The 22,838-nt window shown below is 48.0% G+C and overlaps 1 protein-coding gene across 4 annotated transcripts in view; it reads left to right on the top strand.

The window, feature by feature from the left end:
• The first annotated feature begins 1,016 nt into the window (after positions 1–1,016).
• Positions 1,017–22,838, top strand: part of RCSD1 (RCSD domain containing 1) — a 72,945-nt gene continuing 51,123 nt past the window's right edge. For 2 of the 4 annotated variants that reach the window (XM_070462723.1, XM_070462720.1), the window contains exon 1: positions 1,019–1,188. In XM_070462723.1, the coding sequence (XP_070318824.1) occupies positions 1,183–1,188 (6 nt within the window). In that variant the 5' untranslated portion in view covers positions 1,019–1,182. Of the gene's footprint in view, positions 1,189–8,274; positions 8,294–22,838 lie in introns of those variants that run through there. The other 2 variants (XM_070462722.1, XM_070462721.1) reach the window with 2 other exon arrangements.

Here is a 22,838-nt window from a genome sequence, read left to right as displayed (position 1 = left end):
TGGTGACCAGGGTGTAAACTGGCAGCAGAGAGAGAAGCTGCTCCAGATTCCAGGTCCCCTGCCCCTTCCTTGCAGCTTTGCTTTCTTCAGCCTCTTTGCTGCTCAGGGAGCTGGGATGGCCCTGGGGAGGGTTGCTATGTTGGGCCTATGGGAATCGGATGTTCGGGATCTTGCCCTTTGCTCTTAGAGTACACTTAGGAACAGCAAAAAAGGCCCTTTAGCAACAAGCAGTTTGTGGGAGATGAAATTCCACAAATCCAAATGCAGCAATCCAATGGGGAGAGAAAAAGACAGATTGCTACAGGGAGCTTGGAAAACTTTGCTTGGATTCCTTTTCTCCTCCTCCTCTACCTGATACACAGATGAGAGATGGATCGGTTGATAGCGGTCTCCTGAAACTGTGAGACTGAAGGTGGAGAGGAAGAGAGATGGCAGAGGGGGAGGTACTTGTGTTTGCAACACCAGGCTTTGAAGGCACTGCCTGAACAGTCTCCGAGGGCCGGGAGGAGGGGAGTGGGAGAGCCTTTTACCCTCGGGAGGGTCCTCATCCTCCGCCCAGGAGCGCTGGGGAAACCAGATATCCGGCGAATGCAATTACTTTTTAAGTGAGCAGAGACAGGGGTAGAGATGTATATAAAAGAAGCCAATAGAAAAGAGGGGAGATAAAAAGAATGAAAGAACCACTGTAACCTTTAGGGCAAGCGAAAAGAAAGAAGAGATGTTAAAGGGGGGAGCGGTTGAGGACTGACAGTGAGCAAAGACCAGGGTCCTGGAGGAACTTCACGAGAAAGAGGGGCCAAACGACTGTCCCATCCCCATGTTTGGGCAGATTAATGGAGTCGTGGCTCCCTCGCTTGAGTCCTGCCCCGGGAGGGGACAGTATCTGTTTAGATTTGTGTCTAAATTTAAACCCTGATCGCTGGCCTCCTTCCCCCGCTCCCCACCCTCCCCGCCTCCTCTCTCTGCCCTCCCCTCCTCCTCCTCCTTCCTAGTCGTCTAGCGCGGGGCTGGGGCGGCCGGCACTCAGTCCTGCAGCCGGCGAGCCGGGCGCGCGGCCGCGCACTTGCGCTGTGCCCGCCGGAGCCGAACCCGGTCCAGGCGGGAGCAGAGCGCCGAGCGGGGACCGAGAGCCCGTGACAGAGCGAACGCGCGCCGCCGGCGCTGAGTCGGCACCTGAAGGACATGGAGGTAAACGATCCCGTGGCGCGCGAGCAGGGTCCGAGCAGGAGCGCGAACGAGGCTCCGCGCTGCGGCGCTCCGGAGGCCAGCCGCTGGCCTTTCCTAGGGGGCCAGCCCCTGGCCTCTCCTAGGGGGCCAGCCCCTGGCCTCTCCTAGGGGACCCCTCCCGGCAGGCAGGGAGTCGGCCGGGAAGACCTCAGGGAGAGGGCAAGGGCCTTCCTAGAGGTTCAGCTATTTTGCTTAGGGACTTAACATGCTTCAGGGGGGAAAAAAAGTTAGGTGCCGTGAACTTTGTAAATGGACAGATGTGTGAGCAAAACCTCTTTAGAGATCAGAAGCCGCAGGATCTGAAGAGATGAATATTGAAAGAGAAACAGAGCTGTTACCCTGAGGCACAGCTAGTCTATGCGCTTCCCTTTTCGATGAAAATTGAACTTTTAAAAGTCCAGTCGCCCTCTTGCTTCTCAAGTCCCACTTTTGTCTGTCACATTTTTCAGGACTTTCTGGAAAGCTCCCCTCATGGGCAAATGGCACTATTTCTGATCAAACGTGGGACTTTCCTGTATGTCCCTGCATGCACTGGGGTGTGCTGGCTCCATGTCTGTGGGGGCTCCAGGGTGAGGCCCACCGCTGCTCTGCCTGGGGTTTTCCTGGGACAGTTCCAGCCAGTGGGAGCCAGGAACCACCCTCCAGTGGAAGAGCAGCCGGTATATTCCCCTCCTCACTGCCTTTTCCATATTTTGAGGCTCCCATAGATTCTCCCCTTGAAATAGACCTGACATTTAGCCCTAAGCCTGTTTCAGCTAGATTTAGGCTTGCTTTTAAAAAGAAGAAAAGCAAAGGTGATTTCCACCGGTTTCAAAACCTCAACTGCTGCTCCCAGTGCTGCCGTCAGCACTCTCCAGACTCACGTTCCGGCTAACCCTTGCCCGCTGCTGCTCCACACCAGAGCTCAGGCTGGCTCTTCTAAGCAATCCTCTGTCTGCAGAGCGCTGGGACTTCTCTGTGTGGGCAATAGGTCTGTCCTGGGCAGTTGAACTCAAGTGTCCAGCTCTATCCGTTGTCTTCAGAGAGTCTTTGTAAAGTACAGGGGCCCGTGGGATCCGCCGGAGCCCAAGATGGACCCTCTGGAAACATCTGTAAGCTGGGGAAACTCCAGGCAGATTAGGGTTGGGAAAGGGTGGAAGGGAAACCCAGCAGTGGGTGTTCACCGGTCTACTCAAAGATAGCCGAGGGCAACGAGATCTTTTCTGGCTGCAGCTTCAGAACCAAGAAAGGAGATAGCTCTGGGAATGCCCATACGAACAAAGAAGTTTCCGGAGAAGGTGCTTTAAGAGTTTGTTTCCTCTTCTGACAGTACAGGGTGCCTCAGGCCTTAGCTAGAGGTGCAGTGTAATTCAGGACCTCTTTAATCTCTTGCGGAAATGGACGGGAGGTAAGAGCAAAGCGAGTCTTAGGCTTAGAAGCAAATTGCTTACTGTTGGAGGGCCAGATTTGTTCTCAGAAGACACAGGGGATCCTCTCACAGGCCCTTGCTGCTTCAGTTGAGGAAGGAACAGCATGTGGCAGAGGCCCTGCACTCGCCGGAGCAGCTTCCTGTGTGGAAGCGAGAAGAGGGGGTGAAAAGAGAAGTGAGTGGTGAAAAGAGAAGATCCTCAAGTATGAACAGAAGCATGTTGGTTCACACTGAGTCTGTCCAGGGCATGGATTTGCTGGTTGGCAGTGACAGCTTTTGAAGTTCTCTTGTCAAAATGCCTGAAAAAAGCACTCCAACAGCTAAAGAGGAAACCAAGAGGCTAGAGACGTGACATTTCTTAGCCAGGAAGTAAACTTTTTCATGGTGGGACATGATATGCAGGAGTGCGATTTGGAAATTTCTGAAAAATCTCTGGGTAAAACTCCTTTGAGAGGTGAAACCCACTTTTGAGACATGCCACTATATTTGATGAGAAATGGAGCTACATTACTTCCCAGTACTAGTAATTTATAACCAGGCCAAGAAGACTTACTCGACGTTCATTCTCTAGGACCCATTTAACTTTTGGAAGTCTTTGGGGAATCTTTTTTTTTTAAGTTACTTTACTGTTATCAACAATATCAATCATTACTTCAGCCCTCTTTAAGCCCTCTGGAATAAACAAGATAGATGTCTTTTAAAAGCTCACAATCCAATAGGGAAAATAAGACTAACTTGTGTCATGTGCATAATTTTCAAATGCGTAAGTGCCTTAAGGTATGGCATTTGCAGACCCTAAATTTTATAGTATTTCAGTATTTCTTACATTTCTGTGTAAGACTCAAAAGAAGTCTTAAAAGAAGGGTGGGTGGTGAGGAGGAGAAGCCATAAGAAGTGGTTGCATGAAGAACATGCCAGCTTTGTGCAGGAAAGTAAGCCAGTTGGCTGGAAAGGAAGATGAAGAAGCAGAGAGAGAAAATAATGAAAATAATAAGATAAAAACCACAGGGCCTCCGAGTATAGTGGATGCTGACCAAGTGGGTGAGTGGGAGCTGGAATTCAAGCCACCTGGAAGAAGGGGCTACTTTTCTTTGTAAAAACTCTCCTTGCCTAGCTGTATCCCAAAGGGATGCCTTTTTCTGATTCAGACAGAGGCTAGCTGCAGCCCTCAAAGCCAGATAGTGGATGGCCCTGGATTCTGCTCCTTGGACACTAAGAAACTCTGAGTGGTGTTGAGTAAGATGACATCCACCTTGGACAGGGATGATATGGCAGAAATGCCAGTGTATAGAGTGAACAAGGAAACCAGACTCAAGAGCTACTCTGAGAGTCCAGGCATATTCTGACTTTGAGAGAGCAAGAAGGAAAAAAAATGGAAGAGTAAAGACCATGTGTTATATAAGAACTGGAAATGATTCGTGTTTGAGCTCGTCAGGGTGCCCAGGTGAGCAGGGTTCTCTGAGATGCCAAGGAGAGTGGCAGTACTGCTTTGACACCTCTGTAATAAGCCTTTTGTAGTCAGCGACTGTCTTACTGGTCTTTAGGTCTCCAGAAGTTTGCACAGTGCCTAGATCATCATATAATTTCTTGAGACAAGCTTGCTTGATAAAGGAATTAACAGAAACAGAGAACTCTTCCCCTCTCAGTCTGCAGCTCAAATATCTCCACTTTGGGAAGCCTGTACAGATGCCCTCAGATTCTACAGCACACTCAGGACACTTTTTTCAAACTGAATTAGAGTACTAGACAGACGTGTAACTGTCTGCTTACCTGGTTCTCTCCCTGGAAAATTCCTCAAGGACAGGGGCCATATATATCTAGTGCCTGATGGCACTCAAATGCTTGTTGAATGAGTAAATAAATGGTTGAAGATGGGAGAAAATCAGTTAAAAACAACAACAACAACAGCCAGGTTTAGATATGTTGGTTTAGGTTGTTCTAACCAGGAATATCCAGCCTACCATGAGAAGTACAGGCCTCTTATGATGAAAATATGATTCTTCTCTAGAAGAGATGATAGGTGAAGTTACTCTGGATAGGAACTCAGAATGGAGAAGTGTATAGAAAAGAAAGAGCTGGAGACTTTGTACCTCAAAATCAAATCAGTACTCTTAGTTGCTTAAATACAAGTTGTAGGTGCTACTGGATAACCTGGGAGTATTTTAAAAGGTTTAATTTTGCCACTGAACATGTAATGAATTTCTAATTTAGATAGACACAGTTAAAGAGCCCTTTTCTCTGAGGTAACTTCACAGTCCTTTCCAGATATTGTCATTGATCCATTTATTCAGTATTTATTGAGCATTTATTATGTACTGGATCTTGTGTGATGAAACGTTAGTTAAATATTCTCAGGCTATCATGTCGTCCTCAGAGGTTATCAGTATTACTAATGACAGGTATGTGTGTATGTGTATATAGTGTATCCATTTTGTAACCTACTTTTTCCAATTTCTTTTTACTTCATTAATGGGGGGGGGGGGGGGGTGTTGTGCCAGGAAGCTTGGAGTTCTAACCATTGGACTGCCAGAAAATTCCCATACTTCATTAAATATTTTCTACCACAATTTCACCAACAGCCTTTGCTGGTTTTGGACCCACCCACCCTGTCACTGAGCTGTATGTTGGCCATAATAAGGGATTGCTTGGCCTCTGAAAGCTGGAATTTGGCTCAGTGGACTTGCAGGCCTGCCCAAGTACCCCTCACATTCCTGTCTGGCTCCCAGTCTGTGGGACCCTCAAAGTACCACTGGCTTCCTCTTAATAGACACTTCCATTCCCAGGACCACAATGACAGGGGAAAGTTCCAGCAGGCAGACTGGAAGGGCCCAGGCGCTGTCACAGGAGGGGGTGAGCACACACTCCCGGAGCAGAGTCAGGTTTCAGAGCCCAGTACACAGCGTGGCTGCTCACGGCCAGGGGAGCCAGAAGCTGGCGAGTGCGGTTCCGTGGGAAATCTGAACGCTGGGAGCTCAGCGGCCCGGCAGTCTTATCAAGGCCTCAAGAGAATGTTTTGGTTCCAGAGAAATCTGAAGGCAAATCTGCCATCCTAAAGTAATAGTTTTAGGTTTGCAGAATCAGCTTGACCACCTCTACTCAATTCATTAGAATCTAAACATCTCAGAGCTCTGGGCGGAATGAAAGGATCTCTAACTGCCATATAGTGAAGGAGAAAACAAGACCGAGATCGAGGCTGCCGAGGGAACTAGGCGCCACTGAACCTTTGGAAAGCTAGCAGTTTTTCTCTCACCTAGTTTTTCTCTAAGCCTAAACCTTAAGAGGTAGAATGGTCGGTTTCATTACAAAATAAATATCCACCTCGTTTTGGCCTTCAGAGTCAGGTAGATGTTTTTAATCACTCTGTGCAGACGATATACTGAAACTGCTAACACAGTACTAAGGCTTGGTCACAGCATCAGTATTATCCTCTAGGGACGTAGAGGAGCTCTCTACCCAGTGGGTCTACCTGAGTCAGCCACTGCCCTTAGACCCTGATCTTTCGCGGTTTGAGCTCTCCATCTTTTTCCTTTTGGGTTTCCTAAATATCTACCTCCTGGGAATTGTGGGAAATGACTGCTGAGCTTATGAGATTCGTCTTGCATGAGTCAAATCTTATCTCGAGGGAATGGGCCTCTGCAACTGCGGCCCAGGACCTCCCAGGAGAGGTGAGATGGGCTTTCAGGGCCTTCACGTCTATAAAGACCATCCTGAGATGCCGTCAGAGCCCAGACTCAATGGAGATGCTGGGGCCCCCAGGCTGGAGCACTGAGAAGTCCTAGACCCTGGGGCTGGACAGTCTCTTCAGCCGAGATGTCCCTAGCCCTGCATTTTGAACATGCGTGCATCATATCAGAGCCACCTTCCTGGCCTTGGGGTAGCAATCACAACTCTTTCCTAAGGTAGATCTTCAATAATCGATAATAATTCATAGCATACAACACACTAGTTCTTTAATGAGGTCCAGCAGACATACACTGAGGCCATACTGCCTGCCAGGCAGTGGAAACAGGAAGATGAATGTTTCACCCTGCTGGTCTCTGAACAGCTCAGGTCTCAGAGCGGGGCCAGCACATACAGGCATATGCAGAACAGGCGTTTGAGTTCACGTGGGCGGAGGAGAGGCTTCGTACCCAGCCTAGGGTTCAGAGCGGCTTCCTGTGAGAGACGGTTTCTGCGTGGAGTCTGGAGGGATGGGTAAGAGTTGACCAAGTGCAGAAAACTGCTTCGGAAGTGCGTTCTAGTTAGAGGGAATGACAAGCAAAGCAGTGATGCTGGAAACAACATTGTGTGAGTTACAAGCAGGCCATTTCTGGAGAATAAATCAAGATAAAGCTATTTGAAGTTGGGGAGCTAGGTGGGGGACATAGAGAAATAAAAGTTACAGTTCCTGCTATAAAAAGACCTCTGTTCTATTTGGGGAAACAAAATATACACATAAGACACAACATAAAAAAAGTACAAGATTGAAGATAAGTTCTCAGGTGTGTGGGAATTCAAAGTCAGCGTCTCTAATGGGAGCTAGACAAAACTTGCTTCCTCTACTGGGGATTTCCCCTACAAGTGGGGCTCTTCCAAGGGCCCCTGGCAGCATCGGGGGTGCACAGCTAACAGGGGATTTCAGCCCAACGAGTCACATACTCAGTCCAGAGCCTACACCTAAAAGCTCTGAGGAGGAAATCCAATTCGAAATAGACCCCAGGCCCCAAGGGAATGCCTGTGGTCAAGCTCAACCAAAGCTGCCCCCACAGTCCTCCTGTCTTATCTGACAAAAAGAGGACTTTGGGAATTAACCACCTTTGCACAAAAAATCTCCTCTTTCAGTTCACACATCCACCTACAGCCCCACTCCTACACTCCTCACACTGTGTTCATGCATCCTGTGCCTGCTCCAAAAAGCCAACATCTCTCCTCTGTCCAAAGGCAGCACAGACACAGGCCGAGGTGGGCCGGGGAGCAGCAGCCAGCCGCGTGCCTCAGCTCAGGCTGGGTCCAGCAAAACAGTGCAGCAGAAACAAGACGCCAGGGCTTGTGACTGCTGTTACACAACCCGAGCACGCGCACCAGAGGTCACCGAGAATTCACGTCTCACAACGTGCCATAGAGGGCTTCTGGCTTCCTTGGGGCCTCACTCCTAGACCCTCACCCGTGATAATTTATTCCAAGCATATGAGTCAAATGGACAATTCTCCTACCTTGATGGTGCCATCCCACCCCCACCTCCATGTCTGAAATACATTCCCAAGCTTCAGATTCGTGGCTTGTCTTACTTTCGAGATATGTTTTGATGGATAGTGCGAAATCCATTTCTCAGCATCCATGCTGATAATTCAGTACTGAATATTCATTGGAAGGACTGATGCTGAAGCTGAAGCTCCAATACTTTGGCCACCTGATGCAAAGAGCTGACTCATTGGAAAAGACCTTGATGCTGGGAAAGATTGAGGGTAGGAGGAGAAGGGGATGACAGAGGATGAGATGGCTTGGATGGCATCACCAACTCAATGGACATGAGTTTGAGCAAGCTCCAGGAGTTGGTGATAGACAGGGAAGGCTGATGTGCTGCAGTCCATGGGGTCACAAAGAGTCGGACAGGACCGAGTGACTGAACTGAGCTGATACCGATGTCAGCAGAGGAGAAACCTGAAGCTCGCTGTCATGGTAATCCACTTGTTGAACACCTTCTGTATGCAGATGTTTTACATAAGTCTATCTTTTTAATCTTCATAAAGTCCTAAGGACTTCATAAAGTCCTATTCCATCTGTTTTATAGATGAGGATGCTGAGGATTCAGTATGCCCATGGTGCCAGGGTCTGGAAGGTGATTACCATAAGTGTAACGTTTGAACCCACCCTACTTGGTGGGATCCTGTGGCCCGGGTTCCTCCTCCTGTAGTAGAGAGGCTCTGGCTGCCCACACAGTGCCCACGGCCTGTGCTGACAGGGAGCCCACACGCCCCTTGACCTGGCCAGTTCTCTCCCAGCTCAAGGCCACTGGGGAGGCCAGTGGCTCAAGGCTTGGGGCTGCTAAGGTCTGGTACAGATTTACTCCGAGTCCTCATCTACACATCTGATAGGCTTCTGAAACGCTCCACTTGTGTTTCTGAATGAAACTAGTGCCAACGTCTATGGCAAAAAGGAAGCTTAAATAAAAGTTCATTTTTATGGCTTAGAGTTTTGAGACCAAGAAGGAATATTAGCAGTTTCTTTCATTCCCTTCATTCTAAAGATGAGGAGGGATTCCCTGGTGGTCCAGTGATTAGGACTCCTTGCTTTCACTGCTGAGGGGCTGGGTTCAATTCCTGGTTCTGGTTGGGGAGCTAAGATCCCACAAAATGTGTGGCATGACCAAAAAATGAGGAAACTGACATAAGTGATATACTGATGGTCACACTTACAGTCAGTTAGTGGCAAAGTCAGAGCTAAGATGAAGATCTTCTAGCTCCCAGCACAGGAACCTCCCTTCTACAGGGCATGTGTGATCTGTGTGTCTCAATAAGTTCATAATTACTTTATTGCCTCCACATGTCTGGGTACAGTCTTCTTGAGGCTTTCCAAGTGCATACCAGTGGTGCTTGGTTTCTAGGTTTTATCTGGCAATCCACGGGGGGGATGGTGGGGGTGGGAGGAGATGGGCAGAGAGAGGAACAGCTATTATTATCACTGTCTTAAGCAACAAGTGCCAAGAGATCTTAAATTAAGCCTGCGAGGGCGCCACCCCACTAGGGAGAGCACGCCACCGGTCTTCCAACCTTCCTTTCTATGATGCCCTCAAAGGGTCTTTCTGGAGGAGGCTTTGGTCCCTGCCGCCTAGTCATTCCTGAATCTCCCCACAAAAGCCTTAATTGAAGTACTTGGGAGGACAAGAACAGGGATGATTCCAAGCCCGTGTGGGATGAATGGAAGACTCAGAGGGATGCTAGTACTCTGGGTTACCCTCTAAAGCCAGTGGAGCTGGCAGATGCATGAGTCTGCTAGGACTGCCATAACACATGACCACAAATGCAGTGTCAGAAATCTATTCTCTCATAGTTCTGGAGGCCAGATATCTGAAACCAAGATGTCACAGGAGACCCTAGGGGAGAATCCATTCCACACCTTCTAGAACTTCTGGTGGTTGCCAGCTTTCTTGGCTATGGTCATTGAAATCTTTGCCTCATGTTCCCTTTACCTTCTACTCTGTGAGTCTCTTCGTAAGGATGTGTGTCATTGGATTTAGGACCCACACTGATAAACCAGGATGATGTCCTCATCTCAGAATCCTTAACTACATCTGCAAAGATCCTTTTACTAAATAAGGTAACATTTACAGGTTCCAGAGATTGGGAAGTGATATATTTGAGGGGTGGGGGGCACCATTTAGCTCATGACAGCAGTCAACCTGCTCTTCTTTATAAGGGGAGGAGACTTTGGGCTTGGTAGGCCAAGCCTTGATTATTGCTAGGCTCTCTTGTGACACTCCTCCCCCTACTGTCCTGGGGGGGAATAGTGGTGGTGTAGTCACTATGTCCGACTCTTACGACCCCAGGGACTCCTCTGTCCAGGGCATTTCCCAGGCAAGCATACTGGAGTGGGTTGCCATGAACAGCCAATTCAATGATTCTTGTTGTGAGCCTAATTTCCTGCCTCTGGGGTAGCCCACACACATATATATATACTGTACTGGCATGAGTGACAGCCAGAGCCCTCTCTGCTCAGAGCTGCAGTCAGGAGAGGAGGGAGGAGGCCTGCAGTGCTGGGGCTGCTCTCCATGGGGCCGTGAGGGTCTGCAGGGCTGGGGCTCCTCTCCATGGGGCCGTGAGGGTCTACAGGGCTGGGGCTGCTCTCCATGGGGCCGTGAGGGTCTGCAGGGCTGGGGCTGCTCTCCATGGGGCCGTGAGGGTCTGCAGGGCTGGGGCTCCTCTCCATGGGGGTTGTGAGGGTCTGCAGGGCTGGGGCTCCTCTCCATGGGGGTTGTGAGGGTCTGCAGGGCTGGGGCTCCTCTCCATGGGGGTTGTGAGGGTCTGCAGGGCTGGGGCTCCTCTCCATGGGGGTTGTGAGGGTCTGCAGGGCTGGAGCTCCTCTCCGTGGGGCCGTGAGGGTCTGCGGGGCTGGGGCTGCTCTCCGTGGGGCTGTGAGGGTCTGCAGGGCTGGGGCTCCTCTCCATGGGGCCGTGAGGGTCTGCAGGGCTGGGGCTGCTCTCCATGGGGCCGTGAGGGTCTGCAGGGCTGGGGCTCCTCTCCATGGGGCCGTGAGGGTCTGCAGGGCTGGGGCTGCTCTCCATGGGGCCGTGAGGGTCTGCAGGGCTGGGGCTGCTCTCCATGGAGCCGTAAGAGCCATCTCTCTCTGCTCTGGTCCCTTTCCCATGGGATAACTGTGGTGTCAGCAAGTTGAGAAGAGCTACTTAAGATTACGTGGGATCATCTCTACCTTCAGAGAGGATTGTGTCTAGCAAGATTATAGAATTACATTTTATATTATCTCATTTGATATTCAGTTATCAAATACCTTATTCATGCATTCTTCCATTGATTCATTTAAGTTTCCCTGGTGGCTCAGTGATAAAGAATCTGCCTGCCAATTTTGGAAACACAGAGAATAGATTTGTGAACACTGATGGTGGGCAGAGGGTGGGGGAAGGAGAGGGTGGAATGAATGGAGAGAATAATATAGAAACATGTACACTATCTTATGTAAAATTGATAGCCAGTTTGCTGTATGACTCAAACTGGGGCTCTGTGACAACCTAGAAAGGTGGGATGGGGTGGGAGGTGGGAGGGAGGGGACATATGTGTACCTATGGCTGATTCATGTTGATATATGGCAGAAACCAACACAATATTGTAAAGCAATTATCCTTCAATTAAAAATAAATAAATTTTTTAAAAAGACTCAACATAGCCAAAAATAAATAAATAAAATTAAAAATAAAATGAGCTAAAATAAATAAATAAATTAATTAAAGTGTTAAAAGCAAAAAGAAGAATCCACCTGCCAATGAAGGAGATGCAAGTTTGATCGCTGGGTCAGGAAGATCCTCTGAAGAAGGACATGGCAACCCACTCCTGTATTCTTGCCTGGGAAATCCCGCAAATGGAGGAACCTGGAGGGCTACAGTGCATGGAGTTACAGAAGAGCGTACACAACTTAGCAACGAAACAGCACAACTGAGCAGTTGCCAGATGAGAATTTGTAAGACACAGTACGTGTTCTCAAGATCTGCACAGTCTGGGGTGAAATGAAAGCAATGATTGCAGAACAGTGTGATTGGCCCTGTAAAGGCAGTGTGTGAACAGTCTGATTGGCCTAGTGAGCACAGGTGACTACAGCAGTCCAGGCAGCTGGTGTCACTGTAAGACAATCCATAGTCTTAGTGGCTGAAAAGAATGAAAGCGGTTTCTCACTCTGTGAGGCGATGCGGGGGCTTTGCTCAATGTTGTTGCTGTCCTCCTGGAACCCTGGTTGACAGAGCAGCTACCAGAAAGCACGTTGTCAGTTGTCACAGCAGATGGGGGAAGGGCTCTGGAGGGCTTGTCCTGGCCGTGACTCTGGCCTGAAAGGATTGGAACTAACCACACTCAGCTCAACCACAGGGAGGAGGAAGTGCAGGCCTCCCACATGCCTCGAGTGAGGAGAGAGCTTGACATGTTTCCTGGACATCATTCAGCTCCTGGTGAAATCTTAGAAGCCTTCACAGAGCAGGTGACCTTTGAGCTAGTCGGGAAGTTAGGCTGGTGTGTCTTTCAGGTTGACAAAGATGTGAAGGCTGAGGAAGAAAGCGTTAATCTGTGCTCAGGCAGGGCTCCCTCGAGACTTACACTACTCTTGTGGTCAGAGATGTTCTTCCTGATAAAACAAAAGCTGCTTTGCAAGCATGAAAAACACATTTTTAATGATTTCAGTTGTTATTCATGCTCTGAGGTATGATTAAGAGGGGCAGGTAGATTTGAAAGAGAAGTCGGGGGTGAATATATGCCCTGTATCTATGGGTAAACATATTTCTTTATAGTCCAACTCTCACATCTATACATGACTACTGGAAAAACCATAGCTTTGACTAGACAGACCTTTGTTGGCAAAGTAATGTCTCTAATTTTTAATATGCTGTCTAGGTTGGTCATAACTTTTCTTCCAAGGAGTAAGTGTCTTTTAATTTCATGGCTACAGTCACCATCTCCAGTGATTTTGGAGCCCCCCAAAATAAAGTCTCTCACTGTTTCCGCTATTTCCCCATCTACTTGCCATGAAGCAATGGGACCAGATACCATGATCTTAGTTTTCTAAATGTTGAGTTTCAAGCCAACTTTTTCACTCTCCTCTTTCACTTTCATCAAGAGGCTCTTTAGTTCCTCTTTGCTTTCTGCCATAAGGGTGGTGTCATCTGCATATCTGAGGTTATTGATATTTCTCCTTGCAATCTTGATTCCAGCTTGTGCTTCTTCCAGCCCAGCGTTTCTCTTGATATACTCTGCATATAAGTTAAATAAGCAGGGTGACAATATACAGCCTTGATGTACTCTTTTCCCTATTTGGAACCAGTCTGTTGTTCCATGTCCAGTTCTAACTGTTGCTTCCTGACCTGCATACAGATTTCTCAAGAGGCAGGTCAGGTGGTCTGGTATTCCCATCTCTTTAAGAATTTTCCAGTTTTTGTTGTGATCCACACAGTCAAAGGCTTTCACATAGTCAATGAAGCAGAAATAGATGTTTTTTTCTGGAACTCTCTTGCTTTTTTGATGACCCAACGAATGTTGGCAATTTTGTCTCTGGTTCCTCTGCCTTTTCTAAATCCAGCTTGAACATCTGGAAGTTCACAGTTCATGTACTGTTGAAGCCTGGCTTGGAGAATTTTGAGCATTACTTTACTAGCGTGTGAGATGAGTGCAATTGTGCAGTAGTTTGAGCATTCTTTGGCATTGCCTTTCTTTGGGACTGGAATGAAAATGGACCTTTTCCAGTCCTGTGGCCACTGCTGAGTTTTCCAAATTTGCTGGCATATTGAGTGCAGCACTTTCACAGCATCATCTTTTAGGATTTGAAATAGCTCAACTGGAATTCTATCACCTCCACTAGCTTTGTTCATAGTTATGCTTCCTAAGGCCCACTTGACTTCGCATTCCAGGATGTCTGGCTCTAGGTGAGTGATCACACCATTGTGGTTATCTGGGTCATGAAGATCTTTTTTGTATAGTTCTGTGTATTCTTGCCACCTCTTCTTAATATCTTCTGCTTCTGTTAGGTCCATACCATTTCTGTCCTTTATTGTGTCCATCTTTGCATAAAATGTTCCCTTGGTATCTCTAATTTTCTTGAAGAGGTCTCTGGTCCTTCCTATTTTATTGTTTTCCTCTATTTCTTTGCATTGATCACTGAAGAAGGCTTTCTTATCTCTCCTTGCTATTCTTTGGAACTCTGCAATGAAATGGGTAAATCTTTCCTTTTTCTTTTTCTCCTTTGCTTTTTACTTCTCTTCTTTCCTCAGCTATTTGTAAGGCCTCCTCAGACAGCCATTTTGCTTTTTTGCATTTCTTTTTCTTGGGGATGGTCTTGATCCCTGTCTCCTGTACAATGTCATGAACCTCCGTCCATAGTTCTTCAGGCACTCTGTCTATCAGATCTAATCCCTTGAATCTATTTTTCACTTCCACTGTATAATCGTAAGGGATTTGATTTAGGTCATACCTGAATGGTCTAGTGGTTTTCCCTACTTTCTTCAATTTAAGTCTGAATTTGAAGCTGAAACTCCAATACTTTGGCCACCTGATGCAAAGAGCTGGCTCATTTGAACAGACCCTGATGCTGGGAAAGATTGAGGGCGGGAGGAGAGGGGATGACAGAGGATGAGATTGTTGGATGACATCCCCGACTCAATGGACATCAGTTTGAGTAATCTCCAGGAGTTGGTGATGGAAAGGGAGGCCTCGGATGCTGCAGTCCATGGGGTCGCAAAGAGTCAGACACGTCTGAGCGACTGAACTGAACTGAGCTGATACCTGAATGGTCTAGTGGTTTTCCCTACTTCCTTCAATTTAAGTCTGAATTTGGCAATAAGGAGTTCATGATCTGAGCCACAGTCAGCTCCTAGTCTTGTTTTTGCTGACTGTATAGAGTTTCTCCATCTTTGGCTGCAAAGAATATAGTCAGTCTGATTTCGGTGTCGACCATCTGGTGATGTCCATGTGTAGAGTCTTCTCTTGTGTTGTTGGAAGAGGGTGTTTGCTATGACCAGTGTGTTCTCTTGGCAAAACTCTAATAGCCTTTGCCCTGCTTCATTCTGTACTCCAAGGTCAAATTTGCCTGTTACTCCAGGTGTTTCTTGACTTCCTACTTCTGCATTCCAGTCCCCTATAATGAAAAGGACATCTTTTTTGGGTGTTAGTTCTAGAAGGTCTTGTAGGTCTTCATAGAACTGTTCAACTTCAGCTTCTTCAGCATTTCTGATTGGGGCATAGACTTGGATTATTGTGATATTGAATGGTTTGCCTTGGAAACGAACAGAGATCTATTCTGTGTTTTTGAGATTGCATCCAAGTACTGCATTTTGGACTCTTTTGTTGACTATGATGGCTACTCCATTTCTTCTAAGGGATTCTTGCCCACAGTAGTAGATATAATGGTCATCTGAGTTAAATTCACCCATTCCAGTCCATTTTAGTTTAGATTGGATTGTTACGAGGCTTAAGTGAATTAATGCCATCATACCTCAGTATTCACAGGAAATTAGTTCCAGGAGCCCCCCCCACCCCTCTCAGAGTCTGTGAATGCTGAAGTCCGTATATAAAATGGCATAGTTGTTATTATTCAGCCATGTCAGTTGTGTCCAACTCTATAACTATGCACATCCTCCTGTATACTTTAAATCATCTCTAGATTACTTTTAATAGTTAATACAATGTAAAAACTGTGTAAATAGTTGCTGACACTTGGCAAGTTCAAATTTTGCTCTTTGGAACTTTCTGAAGTTTTTTTTTCTGAATATTTTTGACCCACAGTTGGTTTAATCTAAGGGTGCAGAACCTGTGGAATTGAAGGGCCAACTGTACTTGTGTAAAGGATTTAGAACAGTGCCTGGCACATGTTTTATGGGAAATGATTGTCATTTGAATAAATAGTCGTTTTAAAAGAGATTGGCCTCTTTTGTTTTTGACTGTTACCCTGAACGGACAAGAGGACACCCGAAGTTCTCCAGCCTGAGAGTGTGGGGGTGGAGGGCTGTTAGTGCATACCGCATACCACCTCTCCTGGTGGTGCACTCCAGACTCCTATATGCAGTTGCTGTTTGGAAGCAGTGCTTTAAGAGTACCCACATAAGTCCAGACTAGAACCAAGGTAACAGCTCTATGGGAGCCTTAAGCATGGAATAGCAAATCCAAGCTTCAGGCTCACAGGCACCCAAGGCCTGCCAGAAGAAAGTATCATTAGCTCAATAAATGCATTTCAAAGAAAGGGAGACAGCAAATGTATTCTATGGTTCACTCTGGTATAGCAGGGGAAATGAGCTAGGATAAAGGAAGAAGACAGTCCAACTGAAGTATAATTTCCCTTCCTCTTCCTCCTCCTGTCATTAGTCACCTCTTCCCCTTTGCTGGGGAGCTGAACAGGGTGGGATACCATGACTGCAAAGACACCTGCAGGGATTGGAGACTGAGAAGGTAGCCGTGCAGAGCCCTTCTCAGCTAACGCCCTTCTCAGCTGACATATATCCTGAGCTTTCTGCTGGACTGGAGGGATTGAGTGCCTTCATATGCCAACAAGGGCGTCCCTGGTGGCTTAGTGGTTAAGAATTCACCTGCCAGTGTGGGGACACAGTTTTGATCCCTGGGTAGGGAAGATCCCCTGGAGAAGGAAATGGCAACCCATTCCAGTATTCTTGCCTGGGAAATCCCACGGACAGAGGAGCCTGGCAGGCCACAGTCCATGGGGTCGCAGAGTCCAACATGACTTAGCAACTAAGCAACATATACCAACAAGGGTATTCTGATTTCTCAAATAGTCAAGGTTGCTCAACCTTCTCTGAATTCATCCTGCCAAAATAATTACTTGTATTACAAAGGGTTTGTTTTTTTTGTACCATGGGCTCAGAGCAGGTTGAATCACCTTACCTGTAGTGGAGCTTCAGTACACTTTGCATCCCAGGTCTTTCCCAAGGGGCATCTCCAGGGTCAGGCCACTGGGCTCTGTCATTGGCCCTGGCTTGTTAAACACTTTTGTTAATGAATGACTTGAATGAAAAATAGAAAGAAACCAGACGACCCACAGCTGGGATAGTTAATATGACACATGACATATTCAAGTTCAAAATGATTTATATAGGATGGGATGCCAGGCCAAAACCAACATAATGAAATTAAACAGGGATGAACTTCAAGTCCTTTGCTTAGCTTTACCAGGGTAGGACAGACTTGGCTTGGAAATACTTATTTGTTTAGTCAATTCCACATATATTTATCAGGACCACTGTGTAAAAGATGCTGTCTGAACCCTCAAAGGGAGTCTGATATAAACATGATATCTCAAAATGCTAAAGGTTTGATAGTGGTTGGGGGAGGTGATATGCATCTCTGTATAAACACAAGGTGCACAGTATGAAGTGTCATGTAAGTGACAAGACGCAGGGCTGGGATACTTTCTCAGAGACAGCTCATGCTCAGCTGGCGGTGCCACTGGAGAAAGCTTCATGGGAGAGGCTCACAATGGGACTGAAAACCTGGAAGATTCTGTCTCTCCTTTTTTTTTTTAAGCAGGTAGCTATAGTGAAGGAGAAAGAAGTAACGGTGGTGGTCAGCTAATGTGACACATTGGGGGAGTGGGGAGCTATGAGTGCTCTAAGGGACAGGTGGGCATATGTGTACACACATGTGCCTGGGTATGTGCCCATGGAGTGGGGAGAGGATGAAGCCAGACTGTGCACAGACCAGAAAGACAGTGTTGATAACTTGGGCTTTCTTCGGTGGTATTGCAGGTCTTTGAAAAGTGGGAGGCTCCTGGGATCAAAGGAGCACTGGGATCTGTTCATCTGGCCCAGAGGGTAGGATGAATGGATGGGAGACTGGCTAAAACACCAGTGAGAGAAGGCCTTGAGATTGGAAAGGCAAAGAAACTGCAGAATAAACTGAAGCAAGGATTCACATACTTGGCCTTTGTTGGGAGGCTGCCACAGGGGTGGGAGTTAGACAGAAAGTGATCAGAGTGACTGCATTTTCAGGAAGAAGAATTGTGCTGGTTTGGGAAGGAGACTGTTTTGGTTGATGTCTTGGCAGGACATTCCAAGTTGGAAATTCAGAACTGGCGCGTGGAAAGGCAGCAGGCTGAGACAGCTTCAGAGGTCTTCTGCACAGAAGTGGCCTCTGTGGCCGGCACAGTGAGAGGCCACTGTACAGTGAGGAGCAGGCCGAGGACAGCGCTGTGGGTGCCCCTCACGCTTGAGGAGCCCAGGACGACTAAGGACAGTGAAGGAACAGTTCATGTGCAGAGGGTTGGGAGTTTTAGCTGATCACAAGCTTCCCATAACCTAGTCCTTTTTTCTTTTTTTAGGAAAAGACTCAATCTTAGGCTTTATGTCTGTGTCCCACAAATATAGGACTTAAACTTTGTTATCCTGCCCAGGTGTCCCCCCGGGACCCTGTGCGGTCCCATCTCCTTTCCCTAACTCTCTCTCAGCCGGGAATAGAGGCCTGGAGGGGATGGGCCTCCTCAGGACTTTGAGGCTGTGACCTGGAAGTACAGACGTGGTGCCTGAAGTACAGAGAAAGGAGGGAAAGGGAAGGATTATTAATCCATTGGGTAAAGGCCCTCTAAGTGCTTTTAGTGGCAATCAGGCTACAGGTCTCACATCAGAAAATTTATAGACCCATCCACAGCCTCATGCTGAAAAGTTCTGAATGAAGCCTATTCTTCTTTTTTTTTTTTTTTGTAAGCCTATTCTTATTATTATTATTTTAAAAACGATGATAAAGCCACAATCAACAACAACAACAAAAAGTCTTTTTAGAAAATCCTAGGACTTGGTGTTCAAGGGTTTCTCTTTCGTTTCAAAACTATTACTTTATTTTTAAGCTAATACTAAACATTTTAAGGTAAAATTATTAAAACTTTCCTTCTAACACAACTATGTTTTCTTCTTGATCCCTTCTCATCCTCAATTTTACCCCCTTTATCATTAAAAAAAAAAAAACTGGGAGAAAAAGACAATTCCACTTAATATAACTGCTTCCAGTTTCATGTCTGTATTATTTCTAGCCATATATGTAATTCTTAAAAAATTGTAATTGGTGTCTATGCAACTCTGAACTCTATCTTTTCACCTAATGTTATTTCCTTTTTCTGTATAGTCATATTTTCACTTAAAATGTCTGCATGATATTCTGTTACACAAATGTACTATCATTTGTTTAATCATTTTTCTATTTTGGGACATGGCATTTGCTTTCCTTTTCTCCTTGTTGTAAATAACATGGCTATAAACAGTACATGTATCTTTTTTTCTTCTCTTGGATTATTTCTTTGGAAGCAATTCCCGGGAGTGAAATTATTAGGCCAAAGGATATGAATGTTTTGATGGCTCTTGATAAATGCTACCAAATTAGCCCTGGGCTGCCTTCCTTCTGCAAAGGGCCTCTGTACCTAGTATATAAATTGCAGGCTAAGTGAGATGTGCCAGGAAGGGAACAGTGCCCCAGGGAGTCTGGTTCAGTCCAGGGCCCCATCTTCCCACTGTATTCTTGTGCCTCCCCCCCCCCCGCCCCCGCAACCAGCAAGGAGGAGGGGAGGGCTGGAAAGGGGGGTGGACACCCTGGGAAGTGAAGCAACCATCTGGACTTCCTACTGGAGCAGCTGCAGATAGGGGGAAATTACTACCAGCAAGAGGGGGGCAGGGCAGAGTGAGCCAGGGGACACTCAGAGCTTCACCCACAGATCAAGGATGGAGGCAGAATAGTCCGTTTGAGCTGGCCTCTAGAAAGCAATGACTGGACTTGCTCCCTCCCTTGCCATCATGGGCACTGATGGTTTGGGTCAGGAAGAAGAAGCAATCGCCACTCACTCCCTGCTTAATAAAGATTCCATGTGTGCCGGCTGTGCCAGGTTCTATGCTGGGGATTCTGGACCCAAAAGGAAATAAAACTGGGATACTTCCCTCAGAGAGCTTGCAGTCTAGTAAGGAATTCAGAAGGAGAACAGGTGATTACAATAGTTTGGTCATATATGCTGATAAATCTGTGCTCAGCAGACAGATCTGGCTATGACTCGGGGGATGAAAAGACTTCACAAAGGAGGTGATGCCTGAGTGTGGTTGGAAGGATAAGGAAGAGCTGGAGAGCTGAAGAGAGAAGAGAAGGATGTTGCAGCTGGAGGGCGTGTCAGCAGAGGGAGGAGAGCATGTGGAGTGCGGTTAGATTTAGTGGGTACCGTGCAAGACTCCCTAGGGCTTGATGCAGGAAGCACCAGGATTTCCACGCAGAGCCTCTGGGGGCACAGTCCCATTGCAAAGGGAGAACTTAACGGGCCGGCTTTGAAGCTGTATCTGTAGGGCAGGCACACTTAACTTAAACTGGACATGTGTTTGGCATGGCTGCTGAGACTATAGGGAACGTTGAAGCTCTCAAAAGCCACACTTTGTGTTGCCACATGTTTTAGTCCCCATGCAGAAGAAGACAGGCAGTTAGGTGATCAGATTTACATTTTAAAAAGTTCACTGTGGCTATGGTCCCCAGGGAATGGATTAGCGAGAGCGTGATGTGGAGACCTTTAGGGGGCTATTCAGTTATCTGGACTAACAACCAGGCAAAGTAGGCTTTGGAAAGGACTGGGGAGGCAGAGGGGGAAAGAGGAGCTTGAGGGGTGACCCTTCCTCACAGGCTGAGAATTTTCCATCTGAGTCCTAACTGAAGACTCAGGGAAGAGGCAGCATGGCCCCCAGGGCCTGTGCATGGCGTGCGTGCTGGGTGAGAAGCAGGTGCGTCCTACAGTCTAGCTGGAAGGAGCCAGGCGTGGTTCAGGGGTCTGGACCAAATTCTGTTGCTATGGAAATTGCTTGGGATCTTGAATCACTGGCAGAAGATCTGGGGCCCTCCCCAGGATGACCATTCTGGCCTGCTGTGTGCCTGGCTTATCGGGAGGATTAAATGAGTTAATGTGTTCATTGTCAAGGACTAGAAGAGGTATGAAGGATGGGACAGATGCAGGGTGTCATCACCTCTGTGTTTTGAGATCTCTGCAGATAGCTTGGTGCCTCAAAGAGAAGCCTGCTCTCTGGAGTGCGTGAGGCAGGGCAGGGGTGGGAGGTCAGTGGGCGTGTGCTCCTGCCCAGGCTTCTGCCTCCGCCTCTGCTGCGGTTTTTCTTTGAAGCTCAGCGCAGCTGTTACAGGCAGGCCAGGCTGGGCCCCGCCCAGATCACTCTGCTCGAGGCAGAGGCTGCATTTCAAGCTGCAAAGAGGAAACAGCAGGGGTGGGCCTGACTTCCTGACTCTAGTATGTGGGTCCGTCCCTGGCCTGACACCCCAGGAACCCCCAGGAGGCCCTGCGTCCTAAGGGAAGACCTGCTGTCCATGCCAGGAAGCCCACTGCCCTGGCCCGCCATCTAAGCTCTGTTCCAGCCACAGTCAAGCGCAAAGTTCAGGAGCTATAGGGGCTCCCCCTGTCCGGTGAGGCGTTTTGAGTTTTAGAAGCAAAGGCAGCAATGAACAGAGCAGAGAGGGGACAGGGCCAGAACCCAGCCCAGCCAGTCGCTCTGCTTGTGTGAAGTTGGGCAGTTTTGGTAGAGTGGGGAAGCAGTCGAGGTGCCTTTACCTTGCCAGCTCTGAGCACGAGTATATACATTGTGATGGGGTGGGGAGGCGTGGGGTGCGGCCCCCGAGGCGGCCTCCACAGGCCGGATCCGATGCCTGAGCTGCCAGCACAGCGTACCACAGACTGGGGGGCTTAAACCCAGAGATATATACTCTCACACTTCTCATCCTGAGGCACCAGGGACTAGGACACCAATATATAAATCTGAGGGACACAATTCAGCATACAACAGCATCCCCAGACCGAAAGCCTCACTTCCAGCTGTGGGTGAGAATGGAAGGAATTGCAGCGGGGGTCACCAAACCGCAGGGAAGGAGACGGAACCTGACGGCCTCTGAAGACCTGGTCCCCAGCCTTTTGCGCCCTGCCCGGCTATGCCCGCACTCCCGCTCTGGGGCCGCGGGCTCGGAAGAGGCGCCCTGCTGTCTGCACAGCAGTTTTACTGCCTGGTTCCCCTTCTCTGCTCCGCCCTGACCCCAGGCACAGCTTCTGCCGCCTTCTGGGTAGACAGACTCCTGTCACCTCTCCTGCCAACACAGAGTACAGTGCGATGGACTCCACCCTCGCGTTTTCCAGCCATTCTGAGCTGCTTTTGGTATTCTCAGTCCTGTAGGGCTTTGCTCCTGCTCGCCCCTCTGCCCGGCTGCCCTGCTCTTCCCCGTTCTCCTGTGGGTAGTTTTGTCATAGTGGGGCTTTTACTTTATCTCCAGTCACTAGTCCATTTAGGGGGCCAAGTCTGCCCAGCCAAGACGAAGGGCTGAGGCATGGTGGGGCCCCTTGTCTGTCCTGACCCACCAACTCCCTATCAACCCTCTATTCTGAGATCACTGGGTCAGCAAGAAGAGGCTGAGCCTCTGACAGGCATTCTCCCAGTTATCCTGAGACGGGCTGCCCTCCACCCCCAACTCCACCCTTGCCTGAGGAGTGGGCCTCAGACGTTTCCTCTCCCCTGGAGAGAGAGCTTTCTCTCCCCTGGAGAGTTTGTCACCAGTGCCTTTTCCTACAGGAGGAGGTCCTGGAAGGAGTTTTTCCCCACCCCTGCTCCTATCTCTCCTCATTGTCCACTCCTTGCGGAGCCAGTGATTTCCCCCTTATCATCTGGACGGGGAGGATATGAGTTGAAAAAGAACCGTGTCCCTTTTAGTTGAAACTTCTTTAAAGCTGAGACCTCACCATGGCCAGATACTGGAGTGTATTTTCAGCCAAGAGGCCTAGGTAAAGGTACAAGCAGCTGTCAGACTGGAACTAGGCCTGCCCTCCATAAAAAGAGACTAACCAGTTGCTACCCCAGCTGGGAGCACACATTTTCTAATGACAAAAGCTGAACAAATTCAAAGCTGATGAACAATGTTTTTTGCCCCATCTTTCCAAATTCACTGCCAGTTTTTGTCAAAGTATATTTGTATGACTCTCATTTTTGTACAAAACACTGAATTTCTCA

This window comes from Odocoileus virginianus, unplaced genomic scaffold (genome assembly GCF_023699985.2).
Source record: "Odocoileus virginianus isolate 20LAN1187 ecotype Illinois unplaced genomic scaffold, Ovbor_1.2 Unplaced_Scaffold_12, whole genome shotgun sequence".
Lineage (NCBI taxonomy): Eukaryota > Metazoa > Chordata > Mammalia > Artiodactyla > Cervidae > Odocoileus > Odocoileus virginianus.
This window is presented reverse-complemented; position numbering and strand designations above follow the sequence as displayed.